Source organism: Drosophila subobscura, chromosome A (assembly GCF_008121235.1).
Source record: "Drosophila subobscura isolate 14011-0131.10 chromosome A, UCBerk_Dsub_1.0, whole genome shotgun sequence".
Taxonomy (NCBI): Eukaryota; Metazoa; Arthropoda; class Insecta; order Diptera; family Drosophilidae; genus Drosophila; species Drosophila subobscura.
Window position 1 is genome coordinate 11,221,219 of NC_048530.1, and position 18,046 is coordinate 11,239,264.

The 18,046-nt window shown below is 43.1% G+C and overlaps 3 protein-coding genes across 4 annotated transcripts; 1 reads left to right on the forward strand and 2 right to left on the reverse strand.

Moving 5' to 3' along the window:
* Positions 1–715: 715 nt before the first annotated feature.
* Positions 716–5,905, reverse strand: LOC117896661. Of its 2 annotated transcripts, XR_004649038.1 has the most exons (6): positions 5,575–5,905; positions 3,192–3,267; positions 3,098–3,124; positions 2,138–2,631; positions 1,489–1,851; positions 716–1,296 (listed from the first exon to the last, which is right to left on the reverse strand). XR_004649038.1 is itself a non-coding variant. In XM_034805111.1 (5 exons), the coding sequence occupies exons 1-5, from the start codon at positions 5,875–5,877 to the stop codon at positions 1,204–1,206; spliced, it is 993 nt and encodes a 330-aa protein (XP_034661002.1). In that variant the 5' UTR covers positions 5,878–5,905; the 3' UTR covers positions 720–1,203. The 2 variants fall into 2 exon arrangements, 1 of the variants encoding a protein (XP_034661002.1); XM_034805111.1 differs by lacking the exon at positions 1,489–1,851 and having other exon boundaries at positions 720–1,296.
* LOC117896650 (myoneurin) lies at positions 5,870–14,200 on the reverse strand. The gene is made up of 2 exons (XM_034805100.1): positions 13,105–14,200; positions 5,870–6,006 (listed from the first exon to the last, which is right to left on the reverse strand). The coding sequence occupies exon 1, from the start codon at positions 14,142–14,144 to the stop codon at positions 13,107–13,109; it is 1,038 nt and encodes a 345-aa protein (XP_034660991.1). The 5' UTR covers positions 14,145–14,200; the 3' UTR covers positions 5,870–6,006; positions 13,105–13,106.
* Positions 14,201–14,490: 290 nt separating this feature from the next.
* Positions 14,491–17,637, forward strand: LOC117903732 (ubiquitin carboxyl-terminal hydrolase MINDY-3 homolog). Its single transcript, XM_034816086.1, has 6 exons — positions 14,491–15,109; positions 15,302–15,435; positions 15,508–16,267; positions 16,338–16,497; positions 16,603–16,762; positions 17,087–17,637. The coding sequence occupies exons 1-6, from the start codon at positions 14,716–14,718 to the stop codon at positions 17,234–17,236; spliced, it is 1,758 nt and encodes a 585-aa protein (XP_034671977.1). The 5' UTR covers positions 14,491–14,715; the 3' UTR covers positions 17,237–17,637.
* Positions 17,638–18,046: the final 409 nt, after the last annotated feature.

Genomic DNA, 18,046 nt, shown 5'->3' on the forward strand with positions numbered 1-18,046 from the left:
GTCCTGCGCCACACGGATCTGCATCAATGCGCCGTCTATGCGAGAGATCAGTTGCTTTATGATCTGCTCCTCCCCCTTGCGTTGCATCTCCGCCAGGCAGCTTTCCTTGACGATTTCATACTCATCGCGAACCTTCGTCATGAGGACCACCAGTCTACAAAGGGCTTCGATGTCGGTTTTTTGCATGTGAAACGAGAAAGCCAAATTGTTAAGCCAATAGTCGAGCTTGTTCACTTTTTCCTGCAGCATCATCTCAAGCTCTGACATCTGGTCCTTCTCCAGTTTCGCACATTTTTTCGGGCGCTCTTGATTCTCGCTCATTTTTTGCGCAAAATTTTAAGCAATTTCGATGACTGACTGACTTATTCAAACAACATTAATGTTTAGGACTGCTTTGTTCATTTATTTTATTAAGCATGCAGTAAAGACAGCTCAGATGACAGTATGACTACAGATAACTCGTGGCCTGCCTTGGCGCCTGTCAACACAACTCAAATAGATCACAGAACACGAAATGTTGGCCCCAAATATGTACATAAAAGGGTTGCCTGCATTTCCAGTGCACAGAGCATTATGCAGAGCCTCGATCCTTCAGGTTCCCCCAGGGCCAGGAAAACAATCCCTTAAATATTGTCATATTTTTGAAGTACTTAGTTCTTGGACTGATCCAAACAAAAAGAAGCAATCACTTAAGAAAAATGCACAGTTCATGTATATGGAAATATTATTTCAATAATCTTTGTATATTCTCTTGCATCGTTCTCTTGGAATGGCTGGACTTAAAGCTACAAAATGTGCATACGAAAACAACAAAAAATGTACACACACAATTAAAATGTGTGGCAAAAGTGAAATTTCTGTTGAATTATTGCAGAAACATTGAAACTTAAACATTGGGAAACATGGAAAGGAGCCTAAGAAGTGCGCTAACAAATCGAAAATAAAAATAATATTATTAATATTTAGGCTGCACAGACAGAATACTGAATACGGGGGGAAACGGGGGAATGGAATGTGTGTAGTAATAGACTAAGTCTAAATCAATAACTATAAATAATATAAAGTACGTGTGCAGTTAAGCATAGTTAAGCAATCATTGTGTAATTTGTGGGTTTCTCAGTGCAATCTCTCGCCACTCTAGGCTGTAGTCCCAGCTGGTGCTCCTCATACTGGTCCCATTACATCCTCCCCTTCGCTGCAGTCTCACACATGATACAGCGTGGTGTTGTCGGGTTCCACCTCCACGGCCTGCACAATGAAACGCTTGCGATCCACCACATCAACAGGCGCCGATGGCTGGATTTGAAATAAAATGAACTTCAATTAGTAATCTAAGCAAAACAAAATTAATTCTAGGCATAAGTTAGGGATAGGAACAGAAGCAATGATTGATTGTGAACTGTGGGAAGAGTATTTATATGATTTAGGCTATGGCTGCATGCAGTGGGGTGGGGGGGCGGTGACACACAACAGGAGGGAAGTACTCACACAATGCAATGAAACCTTCTGGGGATCACACTCCACTCTCTCCACTCACTCCCTCTATCTCTCTTTCTCTCTGTCTTGCCTCAGCACAGCTCTACTATAAGTTACATTTTTAGAATAAAGTGCCATTGACTTTGAATTTTAGTTACGTTTTGCAGGAAATTATCACAAAGAAGAGTTAAGATTTAGTTCTCTTTCTTTTGCTCTTTAAAAGTGGTTATAAAATTCTTCAAAAATGTTTAGCAATTTTCTTCAGCAACAAATTAATGGAAAGAACCGTGGAACAGTGTGTTTGTTTCTGTGTTTGTGTGTGTGTGTGTGTGTGTGTGTTAACGAATTTTACGAATAATACTCGACATTTTGGATCTAAAACGAAACATAAAGAGAAAACAGAATAGATGGAGGAAAAAGACAATGTGTACATACAGTTATAAACAGCAAAAGACCAAAACAAATTACTTAAACTACAACTAAAAACGAATCACACTTGTATTGGACATTGTTTTAGGATACAACTTGTGAGAGTTTGTGGTTTTGCATTGGGAGGACGACAATTTGGGACATGACCACAACCGAAACACACACCAAGCTATCACCAATTGATCTATGCCATAAGATCCCCTGCACTCCAGGGCACTCAGCGGAGACTCACATCGGTGCATTTGCACTGCGTCTCATCGAAAACAGTGCCGGTGGTGCAGCTCTGGTTGTAGCGGCAGGCACAGGTGCAATTGGCATCGTCCCAGTACTTGGTGTCTGCCTGCTCCAAGCACTTGTCTCTGGCGTCCGTATTCTGGCACTCGCAGCGGCACAGCTCCCTTCTGTACAGCTGATACGCATTGCAGTCCTCGGCCTTGATGCGGCAATCGCAGCGGCATGCCAAGTGCTGTTCCACCACAATGATTTCCGAGCTCCGCTTGGAGGTGACGCCACGCTCGAATTTGCCCACACGCATCTGCACCTTCTCCGTCTGTGTGGGCTGGCAGGAGATTAGTGTGGAGCCGCAGCAGCCATTGCAGCGATTGATGCGCGTGCATGCAGGCGTATAGTAGACATTGAAGCCACCCGCCTCATCGCTCGGCGGCTTCAGCTCCACAATGGTGGGCTGAGGCGAGCAGATCGCGGGAGTCGCTTTCCGTATGGTAGCTGCAAGAGAGAGACCGAAATGATCAATTTTTAGATTTGTTTTCTGCGGTTCTACAACATTCCCTGTAAAGTACATTAAATTCTTCTACCTTATCTAATAAGTGCTTATATCATGCCACAAATCAATGGAAACCTTTACAATCAGGGCGACGAATAACCGAAAGAGCTCGAGATTATATTACCCAAACTAAGGGATTGTGGTTATTCCATTCCAAGTTATAATTACACAACAACTGAAGCTCTTTCCAGCTGAAAAGTTCGTGTTTTATGTCAGTCGTGTGGGTTTTATGTTGTTCTTCAAATATATGAAGTGTTGCAATCGCTTCACCCTGCCTCGCTCTACTTTAAATGAAAGAAATCAACCAAAAGCCTAACAAGCAAGGCGCTGCATCTATGACCTTAAACTCTCTCTAAAGGACAGGTGTTGTTGACTTTTGCACAGATCAGGAATCAACGAAGATCTTACATCGGGTAACGCTGCGTTTGAAGTTCTCTGCGGGAACAAACAAAAAGACAGCGTAAATGAATTTGTAGATGCTTTCAAATGTATTCCCACTCACCCTTGGATGATATTTCGCCAGAGACATCGTAGTCTGCGGTAATATTGCTCAGGTCCGTTGCAAGTTCCAATGGCAACTAATGAAGAAACAAGTAATTGAAATCAGTGGTTTGGTTAACAAATTGCATTGGAAAGTCAATTTCCCATAAGTGAACCGACATAATCTTTAATAGTGAAACCCCTGGGTATTCTGGCACACCCCCAAAAACAATATATTCCTTGGCTTTACCCGCAACTTGACCTGCGGAATTCGTTTAAAAAGCATAAACTAAATTTTCTCATAGAAGAATCCAAAATGAAGTTCGAGTTGCAGGTACACAATGGTCAAGGGAGTGATGTGAACCAGTTGTAGCTGGCCGACAATGTAGATATCGAAGCGGTAGCTGTGGCAAGAGGCATTGGAGGCCTGCAGCAGATCCTACATGAAAACGGGCAGCGTCAGGGGATGCTGAGCTATTTTATTTCAGCAGGGGAAATGTATGTATTTCCCCCTGGATGGCGTTGGATAACTATTCCCATAGTAGATACAGGCATTAGTGTTATTAAACAACTTTGAGAACACGTACAAGAGATCGCTTCGGCGATCGGCTGCTGCTGCCTCTCCTCTCTCTCACTCCCTCTCTCGATTCGCCCTGAATTGACGTCGACATACAAATGACAGACGACAACTGCATGGAAATGTTGCTATCTCCAGGTAAAAAATAGCGTGAAGCTCGAACAGTTATTCGTGTTTTTTTATATATCTGGTGCTGTCGTGCGTCATTCCCTTGCTTCTGTTTCGGTGAAGTGAGGGAAATGCCACGTGCCAGGTGCTTTGACCAACTGGCACGGCATCATCAGCTTCAATGTAGTAGTAGCGTCTGACGGTGTCGGCGCCATTCCGATCTCATCGTTTGGCCATGATTCATTAGCGCCCCGGAACGGTTTGCCATTTGTTCACTCTCTTGTGTTAATTATGGAAGCAGCACAGAGAAAGTTCAAGGGCAACAGACACGACTATGCTCGTGAGGAAACGATTAAAGCCAACATCACATAGACATCACAACAATTCCAAACTCAATGGGAAGTTGCGTTTCGGCAAAAAGATATTGATCGGAACCAACTTCCCATTAGCATAACGTTGGGTTATGCCTGTAATCCCTGCAAATTATCATCGATCTCAATGAGAATCAAGAATCTCTTTGAAATCAGTTTGCGATTCTGCTATCTTTTGCCATCGAATTCGAGTGGTGAATCATAACCAAGACGCCCATTAAATTCCACGATTACGAATCGTTTTGTAAACGTAAAAAGTAATGTTCTGATAAATAATAGAGGCTTCCAGGAAACAAATTGCGACTTTCTATGCTATCAGCTAGTTATTTGTGTATTCAGAAATTGATCCTACCAGATGTTTACACAGCAAAGCCAAAAATCCCGTTCCATTATCCACATCCGCTGCCGCTGCCGCATCCGAACCCGAAACGAAGTGCAGAGCAGGTGTGGGAGGAGGCAGATTAGGAGTAGGAGAGAGCAGAGAGTAGAGAAAATGGAGCCCTGCACTGGTTTGTTTATTTTTGAATTGACGCAAACAAAAGCTCCGGGTAGACGATGTGGGAATGGGTATGGGTATGGCTGGGACGTAATGCGAATTATTTGTTTTGGAATCAAGGCGATCGCTATCAATGGCAGTAGAAGCAGAACAGAACCCCAGAAAAAACAGCCAGAAACTAGAGATTCTGGGGCAGAGAGGGGCTGAGAAGATGACTGGCTACGCACAGTGGGGCCTTCAGCCATTTCAGCTTGAACGAATCAAGAAATATCTTCATGACAGAAACTCAAATTTTAAGTTGTTTAAGCTCTGGAAAATGTTCTATGACTTTTTTTGTCTCGACTTTTGCCACCTCTTCTCGGCTGAGGCCCCACTGTGCGACGGCTCCACTGTCCATGGGAATGGATGATGTTGGCGGGGTGGGGTAAGATGGCATTGGATTGGGGTCCGAGTTGGGGTTGTGGCTTATCAAACTGCAAACAAATGCGATGATCGCTGAAGGCTGACCCAAATATGCAATGTCTCTAGACGACACTGTGGCGCCGCCATAAGAGTTGTGGCGCCACTGCACATCCCCCAACCACACCCCTCGAAATGAGAGTTATTCTGTTGCTCCTTCCATTCTCCGCTCAAATATCTTCCACTAAATACATTTTCAAATATCTCCTCTTGCAACTGTTAATATATGTATGTATATAGGCGCCACCATCCACTAGTCTTATCCATTGCCGCTCACTGAGATAATTTCCCTGCCCATCACATCCAATACACCGCTACAAGCATTATTCCTTCTGGTTTCGCCTCGTACAGCTGTTAAGATATCCCCCCTTCGCATCTCCGTTAAGCCACTCACCGTTACAGGTGTTCCTGCAGCTGCGGCTGCTCCCTGGCAACAGCTTCCCTCATCCTCAGGCACTGGCGCTGTTTCTGCTGCCCCTGTCCCGGCTGCAACATTTGCCTGCCGCAGCAGACGCACTTTTGTCTGTGAAGTGGCATCTGACGAGGCGGGGGCCGCCGCCGCAGCATAGAAGAAGCGTGTCGAGGGCAGCAGACTGGCCGAGGAGACAACAGAGACGCCAGCGGCACTTCTGGCGATTAACAGCATCAGCAGCAGCAGCGGTAGGCGGTGCGTTATCGGATATTTGGTTTGTGGCATGGCTAAGTGTGGGTGGAGAGCAAGCGAGAGCGGGTGCTCTGTTAAGTCTGTGGGTGAGAGTCGGTGTTGCTGCTTCTGTGACGTCTTCTATCTTCTATTAAAGCTTCTGTTGCGGCTTCCGTTATTTCGCTGGAATAAGAGTGAGGGTGAAAGGAGTTAATATGAGAACAGAATTCAGATTGTATGTGAATTAATTATGTTTTATGTATACTGTCAATTACAAATATTCGAGGATAATTTTTCTGGTATCCCTAAACTGCAGGGCAGTACACATTTTCTTTAAATGTTTTTGTAGCTTTCTACACGTATGTATTATCATATATACTCTTCACATCTCTGACAATCCCTCATATTCTGTGTATTTGTCTCATTTGTCAGGCTATTTGTCAGTGGCTTTGTGGCGCAGCATGATTTATGTTCTGATTTACAGCGCCGATGCGGATGGCTGGACAGAGCGCGAAGACGTCACCAGAGATGTGTCTCATGTTATTTGTGCGGTGGTTAATTTACTTTTATTTCTTCTTGCTGCCTAATTTACAGTGTCAACTCTTTAGTTTTATTTTTTTTCGGATGGGCCTCAGGTGGGCGGACATACACATTTACCGTTCGAATTGGGGCCACCTTCTGAATCTGCTTTTTGTCGACGTTGTCCAACAAAAAAACCTTTTTTATGGCTAACTTGACATTGATATAAAAAAAACTCTTATCGTAAGCAAACAAAATAAAAACAAAAAGCAGAGACAGTTTCACGAGTGTGAGTATGCGTCAGGCATATCAATCAGACAATCATCCGGCATGATTGCATGAGAAATGAATGGGGGGCCCATAAAGAAATACTCATACCAAAAGAGTGTGTGGTAATCAACCAATGGGATACCTCTTAGTCATATGTGTACCTCTTGAGAAATTACCAGCAGAAGGAAGTAGCTTCTCATCCTACGAGTGCTTTCGTTTTATAGTTGGAAACTATTTACAGCTCTACTTATGGCCTTATAGCCGCCGAAGTGCACATGCGTCACCTGGCACGTTGATTCCCTGTTCCTGGTCCTAATACTCTAACCACCAAAACCAATATGCCTATTCAACAGTTATTTATATGTACATCACACCATTGGTGGAACAGTGCAACGCATTTTGGCCATGAATGAACCACGTTTGTTTAGCGGTGCAAGACTTTTGTTTCTTTGCTTACTTAATTACACAGCACAGCCTTTTCTTGACTCGTAAAACAGAAAAAAACTTGAAGCAAACAGGATTTTGATACAATCAACAATCTACAGGTGGAGGGAGTAAATATCCCATTCGATTTCCTGTCTGCCTTTTTGGTATCTCCATGGGTAAGGCCGAGGTGTGATTGGAATTAAATATTCCCTTTCTTTTGTATAGAGTTAGTTGCACCTGTGGAAATCTGTTGAGTAATCATGTGTAATCCATCGCATAGACGTGGTAATCGTACTCCTACTGTTGAGTTATATTGCGGTTACTCTTCATGCGGGTATTACAGCATTATTTATACAGAATTTAATATGCCATACAATATTGATTGATGGATTACACAGATAGATATATGTACATATGTATATTTCTTCATAACTTGATGAAATTGTATCTAGTCCCATAGCAAGTATCGATCTCCAGCAGAAAGCTATCATATTTTATAGGTATGTTTATTCCCAAGAACCATCGGATATACAAGAGTATTTAATGCTGCGGTTCTTTTATTTCGTTCGTTTTGCGTTTCATGGAATTTTAATTTACATTTATTGCTCTCCTCTGTTCCTCCTCTTTATGCTTCGATTGCAATGGAAGGCCTCACCTCCCCTCTGCTGCTTTGGAGTCTCCTCTTCTGTCTTCTGTGGGCTGCTCAAATATGAAAATTCTTATTATAGGTCAGTTCGCGTTCGCATTTCCCTTTCAGCTCTGCTGTCGATAACATAATAAAACTCTCGTACGACGAGTACCCCCCGATAATGATATTTTTTGTGTGTTGTTTTTGTTGGCTCAAGGCGGTTTATCAGCCTAACAAAAATACGTATGTGCATACGTACGTACATACGTACATATGTATGTACATGTACATATACATATATGTACATATAAAATAGAAAGAGGCAGTGATTTGCCATTCATTCATAAAAATGCAAAACAAAACAGCAACAGTAGGCAGCAGCAGTAGCAGAATGCCAGCGAGACAAATTGGCTCCCCTATGAAGCGAACAAAAAGATCACAATAATAATATTCGATATGCGGACTAGAGGATACTTGCTACTCGGATTTACTTATGTGCTGGAGTAGATCGTACATATTTGTTGCAAATTATTCTGGCAGTATGTAATACTGTAATCCAATCAGTATGATTTTTGTTAGGTTGACATGTAATAGTTCTGTTTGCAAATCTATCAAATATGTTCTTTTAAATTTCTTTTAAATTTGTATTACCAAATCATTTTCCCATCTGTTTAAACAGACTAAATCGTCTAGATACCCTTTTTTGAAATAAGGTAGCAGTTGTCCACCGAAGTACGGGGTACAAGTAGAAGGAAAAATCAAGTACAGCTCAAAGAGAGACCACAAACAACAGCACAGGAAAGGAGATAAATAACCCAAAGAACAAGAGCGAGTGCGAGAGAGTGCAAAAGCGCAGTGCAGTGCTGCTGCTGCCGAGAGATCACGCTGTTTTAAAAATAGCTTTAAAAACAGTAAGCGGTAACGGTGCTAGCAAGAGTTTCGGAGAGACAGAGCACGAGAGAGAACGAGGAGTTGTGGTCTAGGGATAGGTGTATTTGCTTAGAATTGACTTACTTATAGGTAAATTCAACTTGGTCTAGGAGTACCTGCTCGTACAGGTGGCACTGTGGGTGGAGGTGGAGTTACGCCCTTAACTGTTTATTTGTGTTGTGCAATCATGAGAAACACACACATTCACACTCACACACTCTACTGATATCACAGCCTGTGCTGCTGCTGTTTCCATTGTTTTATTTGCCTCTGCTCTTTACGTCTCCCTTTCTTTCTTGAGGGGAACGAAACAGTTAAGCAAACACCGATTGACAGGCAGAACCGTATGGCAAAGCTGCTGCCAGTTGCTGCTTTTGTTGTAGCTTTTGTTTGAGCGTCTTGCTCTCTGACTCTCTCATGAACACGCACACCTGTGTGATTCACTATGACAATCCTTTTTCTCATTTATTTTCGTTTCGTATCGATTCTCTTCTCGTGATCTCTTTAGAAAAGCGGGGTAATTAATGGGGTGGAAGCGATACTGACTGTTGTCTCTGGAGTTTAAGTTTCAAAGGGGTGAAACTGCGTGAGTAAGACCGAAAGTTCAATCACAATCGTTACGATTAAATTCCAGAAAGACACCGAATAACTACATGTTAGTTTTTCTAGTAGCTCACAAAATATCACTCCTCGTATGATTACAAAATGTTTCTAAACACATTTAATACTAAAACAACTGTTGAATCGAGAAAAAGCTGTTTAAATAATAAAACACTAACACAAGTATTTAATATGATTATGACTATAAACATTAATAACTAGGGATTAAATTAAAATGAAGACCTAGAGTACCTATCAAAAGGCTTAATGTCCCAGAGAGAACTTTAACTGATTGAATGGGATGGAAAAAAGGCTTACTCGATGATTCATTTTTCAAACTTTGTATTCCTGTTCTCCACACCATTTTTAATGATTTTTTATATCTGTCCTGATAATAGACGTGTTTGTAACTCCATCGAATATGATTCCAATATCTTGAGAAACACCTGAGTTGACGTCTCTTATCAGTTGTTGATTTTCTGCTTTGCAAAGTGGCGTAGAATGGGTAGAATGTGGGTGAAGTGGCAGAGTGGTGTAGACGGAGATGAAGGAGCAAGAAACCCTTTGAAAAAACAGAAGAGACAACATCAATCCAAGGAAAGAGGAACTAAGGTGCAAAGACAGCGTGGAGCTTGGTTGTGAGGAGAGTGAAGGCAAGCGACGGGGACTTTGACTGCAAGCACTGATTACAAAATTCAGCACGTTTTTAAATTATTAAATGCGTTTTGTGTTCGTTGGAATGTGTGTGTGTGTGTGCTCTTTTCGCTGCTGCTTTTGCAGGCGTTTTAGCGTTTATTTTCTTTTCGAGGCATCGCCCCAGTGGTGCGTCATTGCTCAGGTATTCACCGAAAGGGAGAGCGATAGATACATTTGTGTAGAAAGAGGCAGAGCGAGAGAGAGAGATTTGGAGACAGTGGAGTGCAGTGCGAAACATCGAGAAATTGGATGAGAAATGCGCGAAAACAAAAGGATTTACAGCGAGTGCTTTGATCGTTGGGTAAACTTATTAGCATATGGGATCTATGAAATTTGTGTTTTTATGGGAGATTCCCAATCGGTGAGCTGTCCCGCCAATAGAACGCTTTTTAATTCGTGCTTAGGGAATGATATTTTATAAAAAGAACAGAAACAAATGTGTCCCAACGGTTATGGGAACAGGGACAAGCTTAAGGGAGCTATTTTCTTGAGCGAGCTTCCACTGAGAATGCGTATGAGTACGAGTTTGAGTTCGAGTACCTACATGGGCGGTCCGATCTCCATTCTGTGGGACACCAAGGAGTGCCAACTTGTAATTGCCCCAAACAAAAACATTCCACATGCAGGCAGACACTTGCGGGGACACACACGCAGGGAACGGGCACTGTGGCATTAACGATAAGAAGAGGCAGAGACGCAGAGGGCAGTAAACAAGGAGACAGACCCCGTCTCAGTGGAGAGGTTCAGTTCCAAGATCCACTCTGGAATACGGAGCGTAGGGCTCTCGCAGGCAAATCAATTACAATATAGGAATAAATGATAATTCCTCTGACGCTGAGCTATGGGGGGGTGAGCTACAACAAAACAACAGAAAAGCGAGGGACAGGAGGTTAACGGTTCCACAAGATAAATTATGGATTTGATGCGCACCCTCCCACCACTCCCTGATCGTGGCAAGGGGAGTTGGGTCTTAAAGTGCTGTCTGGAACGTGAACAACGATTAACCGATATTCAACGTTAGATGTGAGACATTCTTCGTTGGAGTTTATTTTCATTTATTTTTCGATCGTTTAATTAGAGAACGGTATCGCATAGTTTTGATTACTTATGCAAACAAAGCACATTATGATTACAGTGTCTGTTTAACGATTCGCTTCACCTTTTCAACTAACAATTAATGTGTTCATCTTTCGATTTATCATGCAAGCCATTAATTGATCTGCACTGGCACTTGATCAGTATTCGCCTTGCCTCTTCTAGTAATCATTTTACTTTGGGACTATTCCTGAATAATCTATGAAATCTAAAGTACAACTATTTTTTATGTGAACCATTCATGGAAATCGTTTGTTTAAGTCGGATTTCGTTTGCACACCATTCAGGCGATGATCATTCTCGATTCACATTCAAAATGATTTCCATTCAAGCCAGGTTTTTAAATGCGTTGACGGTTGGGAAGAACAACTCAAGCGCAACAAATTTCATTGTGGGTTTTCCGCACCACTCACAGAAATAGACTACAGCAAATCAACAACAACAAAAGCCGCAACAATAACAAATAAAGTTAATTACGGCTGGTACTTTTTTAAAGTTGTTGTATTTTTTTCATTAAAAGTCACAACACAACGGAATCTGTTCTCGTTCCAGCCAAAAGCTGTTTTTAGATGCAAAAAAAAAACAAAATACAGAAACACAGAAACAAATGTGATATGAAAAAGCTTTTTTAAAGCCCGGTTCGGCTCTCACAACAACAAAAATAAATGTGGAAAACATTTGCAAAAGCAGAAAAACCAACAACAAAAGTTGTTTCAGTTTAAATGCTAACAGCGGCTTGAGGGTCGTCGCTTGGATTTGATTTTGAATTCATTATATTCGAATTGCTTTTTGCTTTTTCGTTAGTTGTTGTTTTGGCACACGCTTGCAATATTATGTGTACTGTTTTGTCACAATTTGTAAGATTATTTCGTGCCATTTTAGGTGGTTTAAGTATTAGCCGTGGTTTTTAAAAGCCATGTTTTAAGTTGAATTATATTTTTGGTAATTTGTTTTGGCTCACTTGAATTTAAAACGCTTCTTAATTTAATTTCTTTTTTAAGTCATTTTTAAAGCACTGCGAGATTAAAAAGTGCAATGAAAATAAGCATTCACTGGGGAGTCATTAGCTTGCTTGGGGCACTGCAACATTAAGCTTTAATGTTCACTCCATCCTCTTTTTGTTGCAACGCTTTTAACTTATAAGATCGGGCTACTTTATCATAAAGCTTCAGACATTTTATCACGCAATTCTAATCGTAAATAAGCCTTACAAATTAAATGCAATTTTTATTATTTTTTCTTTGGCACATTCTTTAATATTTATATTCAATTTTTAAAAGCAGTTTTAATCAAAATTATTATCATTTAGTATTATTTTTTTAATATTTTTGAACGTTGCACAGTTTATGCACAATTTCTTTTTTAATATTTACAATAATTTATATGTTTTGAAGTTATTAAAATTCGATCAGCGAAATATTTGTCTAAAATTGTATGGAAAATAATTCTTCAGTAGCTTTTACTTACTGCAAACACAAGAGAAATACTCAAAAAAAAGTGCACTAAAAAAATTGTCAACAGACTGGCGGAAAAACAATTGAAACACAACAAATCGAACACACTCGAAAGCAACCAAGAAAATTCGAAAAAAAAACAAACACGTATTTTTGGTTGTGACTTGTGATAAATAGTTACGACAACGAAGACACGTCGGAGGGGAGAGATGAAAAAGCGGTGGACGGCGGTGTAAGCGATCCAGACGCCAGCAAGTTCCGTTCAAAACTGTCATATCGGTGTGGGCCAAGTTTTTATTTTTTTTTGTTTTTGTCGTGTATTCGAAAAATGCCGCGATAGGCGCCCCCGACCACAACATAGCGCTTATTCTCACCCACTGTTACTGCTGCTGTTACTGTTACTGCAGCTGTTACGCTCTCTCTCGCTCTCTCTTGGGTTGGGGCTTGATCAGTGAACCGGCTCTCGCGAGCGGAGGCTGCGAATCAATGCTCTGGCTACTCCACTGAAGCTGTGGCTTAACATCTGTTTGCGGCAGCTTTAGGCCCCGGCCAAACGAGAGAGCAGTAGCATTGGAGTCGTCGACTGTCGACCGAAAGCAATGCAATCTATTATATCTATGGTAACCCTAAATAAGCTTCCTCCATGGATACATATACACATACCTTTATGCGTGCTTCTTGATGACATGCTGCTTCAGATCGACTATCCGACGGAAGGAAAAATTGCACAGCTGGCAAATGTGGGGCTCAGTTCCCTGGGTGGCGGAGCACGCATGGCCGTTGAGGTGGGAGAGCTGTTTGTAACCCTTGCCGCAGGCGGGGCACAGATAGGGACGATCTTTCACGTGCCTGCTCTTCACATGCTTCTTGAGGTGATCGTTGGTGGTGAAGTCCGCCTGGCAGATGTTGCACACATGGCCGCGGATCAGGACATGCATACGTTCGAGATGTCCTCGCAATGCCCCGCGTGTTGTGTGCAACTTGCCACAGAAGCAGCACTCGAGTGAGCTCTTCTGGTGTGTGTCCGCGAGGTGGCGGATCAGGCTCATGCTGCCCGGGAAGCCGTTGGCACAGATGGGACACACATAGCCGCTGGGCTTCTGATCGGCTATGCAGGCCTCCTTGTCCAGGTCCATGGGCCAGCCAAAGGTGACATCGTCATCCCAGTCGACACTCGGCAGTATATCATCGATGTTCTCCTCCAGCATTTCTAGCTCCTCGGTCTCGTCCACCTCGCTGTGCGTTTTCCTAGGCGCCAGATCGTGCGCCAGCTCGGCATGTGCCTGGAGCGCCTCCATGCTGCTGAACGTCTTCACATCGCTGCGGCTATTCGCACACATGGCGCAGTAGAAGAGTGAGTGCACCCCGTGCCAGGACACCACGTGCCGGTAGAGGAACGTCGTCGTTGAGTACCGCTTGCCGCATTGCAGGCACAGGAACCGGCCGTCGGCATGCTTCCGCGCCAGATGCCGCTCCAGGACCTTCTCATCCCCGAAGAGGGTCAGGCAATGCTTGCAGATGTGGAGGCGCCACACACGACCGGCACAGTGCTGCTCGTGCTGCTTGGTCTTTGGGTACCATCGAAAACTGGCCAAACAGTAGCCGCAGTGGTACAGCCGCTTGGCCTGCTTCTGTGGGGGCAATCTCTGGGCATCCGTGCTGTGGCCACCAGGTGGCTTGGGCTTAATCAGTTTGCCATTCATGAAATAAACAAATTAAATAAACTAAACAGCGATTTAAATACAAAATACGAAAAACTGTAATGGCCAGGGCTGCAGCATTTGAAAACTGGTATTTTTGGTCCACCCTGAACGGAAATACTTGTGGGTATGCGAGGCCGATAAAGTTTATGCTAATTATCAAATCATAATTTTTAACCATTCCCATTTCCAATCTTTTTAAATAAAGCATCTTCGTGGTTCTATATCCACATTATCATTTTATTAAGTTCATTTGATTTAAAGTGAGTATTTTTGGGACTTGGCAAAAGTATTTTTCATTAAACTCGGCGTGGTCTTTCCACAGTTTTGGTTTCTGGGCACACTGCCCCTACACTGTTGCATTTGCAGCCCACACGGCCCAAAGAGGAAAAACGAAAATAAAAAGGCAGAAATGCCAACAAAATAGTGGCATTAACTGCATTTCGATACATACGAAAACCATTTTCGTGTGTGTGTGTGTTAACCCTTTCAAAACCGTCGACAGGCCCCAAGCAGCAGCAGCAGAAGCGCAGTAACAGCATCACACACAATCCACACAAAACAGAAAAACGTCATGAACGAGGAAACCGTAGGGGAACCCAGCGAGAAATCTGCCTCGCAAAAAACTGCATCAGCGTCAACATCGATGACGTTGGCCTCGGCAGCCTTGGAGCCGAACGACACTGCAACTGCTGCTGGACAGCAGCAGCAGGAACAACGTCCCACTACAAGTGCTGGGCCGCCCACAACATCGGCCGCCCATCATCAGCAGCAGCAGCAGCAGCAGGCGTCGTCCACTCCTGACGGCGGGCCGCAGACCCCAAAACAAAAACCACAACAGCAGCAGCAGCAGCAGTTGCCGCCGATGCCGCAGTTGAATGCAAATGATATGCGCGAACTGCGCGAGATAAAGCAGTTGTTGTGGGGCGATAATGTGCGCGAAGATGTATTCAAGCGTTGGTCTCAAGGTAATCATGCACCACCCACCAACCCCCATCACCCAAACCGAACCAAAAATAAAAAATAAAACACCCCACTGCACACAACTCAACGCCCAACACATGCAAGAAGCAAATACAAAAAGAAAAAAAAAACCCAAATTATTTTTCGCGCCCTTTTCCTTACGATTTAATTTGTTTTGTTTTTTGCTTTTGTTTTAGGATTTGAGTTTAGTGATTATGAGCCGTCGGCATTGGTGCAAAAACAGGGCGGCCCTTGTGCTGTGATAGCGCCAGTTCAGGCGTATTTGCTTAAGATAATTACCATGGATACCCACGAGTTTCGATTGTCGGAGGTAATTGAAAAATGCTCTTATCCAACGCTTATCCCATCCATGCATCTGTACGTTCATTAATCTCTTCCAAAGATAACTCCGGCAGAGTGCAAGCGTCTGCTCATACAGGCCCTGTGCAATATTTTACGGAATTGCCGTGCTCCACGCTATCGTCTTGTCCAGCTGCATCGACATCGCATCAGCAGCGACAACCAGGCAACCAAAGAGAGAGCCACCACATCGGGAACAGCAGCAGCAGCAGCAGCTGCAGTTGGAGCAGGAACCGGAGCCGGACCCAATGCGAATGAAGTGGATGAGGAGGCCGAAGAGGCAACACCCGAAACGGTGGATCATCTAACAGGGAAAGACAATAAAGGTGGACAGGACTCGTCTGAGCATCACCCGGATCGTGATCTGACCCCCGAGGAGTTCCATGCGCGTCTCTATACGCTGCATTTCCTCGATGGTCCCACAGTGGCGCGATACTTCGGTGATCACTACAACCAACTGACGGACACCTATGGCGTAATGCTCTTCATGTATTCGGTTTTCCTTACCAAGGGCATTGAGCTGGTGGCCGCCGACATATCGGACACCTCGGAGCCGATCATACACAGAACCTTTGGCTATGGCGGCCAGTCCATGATAAATCTAATGCTCACGGGTCGTGCCGTTGGCTATGTGTGGGACCATGAACAGGATGTTGGCGGCCTCAAATTGAGAGGCATTTGCGAACAGAGCGACATTGGATACATAACAACAATGGAACAGATGCGCTACTGCACAGTGGGTTCGTTCTACAAGAATCCCAGATATCCCGTCTGGGTGATGGGGTCAGACACGCATTTAACTGGTACGAAGAAGAGAACTCTTCCCTGACAATTGAAACTGTGCCTAATGTCCATTATGTTCTCTTTCCGCAGTGCTTTTTAGCCATGAGAAGAAGCTCGTCTCGCCGGAGACACCCTCAGAGCATGGTCGTCGCGTATTCAAGTCCTATGATCCGGAGGGTAATAACTTTATTGCCTCATCTCTGCTACGGGAGGTATTGGCCCAATTGAACCTTGTCAGTGAACAGGGATAGTAAGTATTAATATCCGAATGCTCTCCCTCATGCAATTGTTTCTCATTTATCATTTTTATGTGTGTGTGTGTCTCCCCTCCCTCCCCTGACCCACCATCATACAGTGTTAATCTCATGATGAAACGTTTGGATCCAGAGAACTTGGGCATCATATTGCTGAATGCATTCATGGAGGAATTCTTTCCATGCGAGCGACATTCCGCACCCGATACCTTTGAGCTAATGCACTACAATGGCATACCAGGTTCCAATGACAACAACAAGGTCGGTATAAACTTATCTAATGAATCAACCTCTCCCATAACACTAGTCAACGGCCAAACCCAACAAACAAGCAACCAATCCCCAACATCAAACCAACTTTTTCCAATAGATTTGGTGCCATAAATATTTTTAAACCATTTTTTGTGTATTGAATTTGGAAGCTAAAGCCTTCAGAAAAAGTCGGTTTGATGCCAACACAAACGAGAAGGAACGTTGTGGGTCGCCTGCAAAAGTTGTGCCGCGTATAAACGCATCTCACAATGTTCCTTCTCGTTAAATCGTTGTAAAGGTTCATAGTAAATAATTTAATTTAACTTTTTACAGGTCCGCTACTATTGCGGCTCGGCAATTCTACTGGAGGGGGATCTGAAGTCAATTTGTGCCTCAAACCCGATGGTGACATGCCTCCAGACCAAGTGGCCGAATATCGAGATTAATTGGCATGATCCATGGCATACACCCTCATTGAATTGACATCGCCAGCTGCCAGCAGCAGTCCAAGCAGCAGCAGCAGAAGCAGAAGCAGCACCAGGAGGAGTAGCAGTTGCAACACAGCAGCGACAGCAAAAGAAAGAAAGGAAGCGAAAGCAGAAGCAGAAGCAGATGAAGCAGTAGAGGACAGCAAAACACACACAAAACTAAAGCAGAGAAGCAAATACCACAAAACATAAATGTCCATTGAGCGGCAGGACAGGCGACAGGCAACTGCACACAACACAAATTTTGAATTTCAGAATGATTTTCAAACAATTTGTGGGATATGTATTTATTGAAAAGTTAAAGTGAAAAAATAACAAAAAAAAAAAATATAAAACAATTGAGAAATGCACTCTGGAAGAGAGCATTTTGCAGGAGAACAATAAAAGGAATGGAAAGAGAATGCCCAGCGTTGATTCTCCCAGCCTCCTCACATACACACACACACACAAACAAACACAACACACACCCTTATGCATAGCTGTATGCAAAAAAATATTATTAACAAAAACGAAAAAAATATATAAAATAAAACAAAAACAATGAAAAAAATGGGAAAAAACAAAAACTTATCGATGTATAAAAATCCACAAAAAACTAAAAATATATTCAAAAACATAAGAAAAAACAAAATACAGTACGTTTCAAAAATGGAAACTAAAAAAAAACACAACTGAATTACAGGCAACCACAAAAATTGTATGGAGTTAAGTAAGATGTAAACACACAGAGAATAGAATGAATGAGACACGAGCCAGAGAGAGAGAAAGCTCATCATTTAACTGAGAGTTAGACAAAAGATAACGG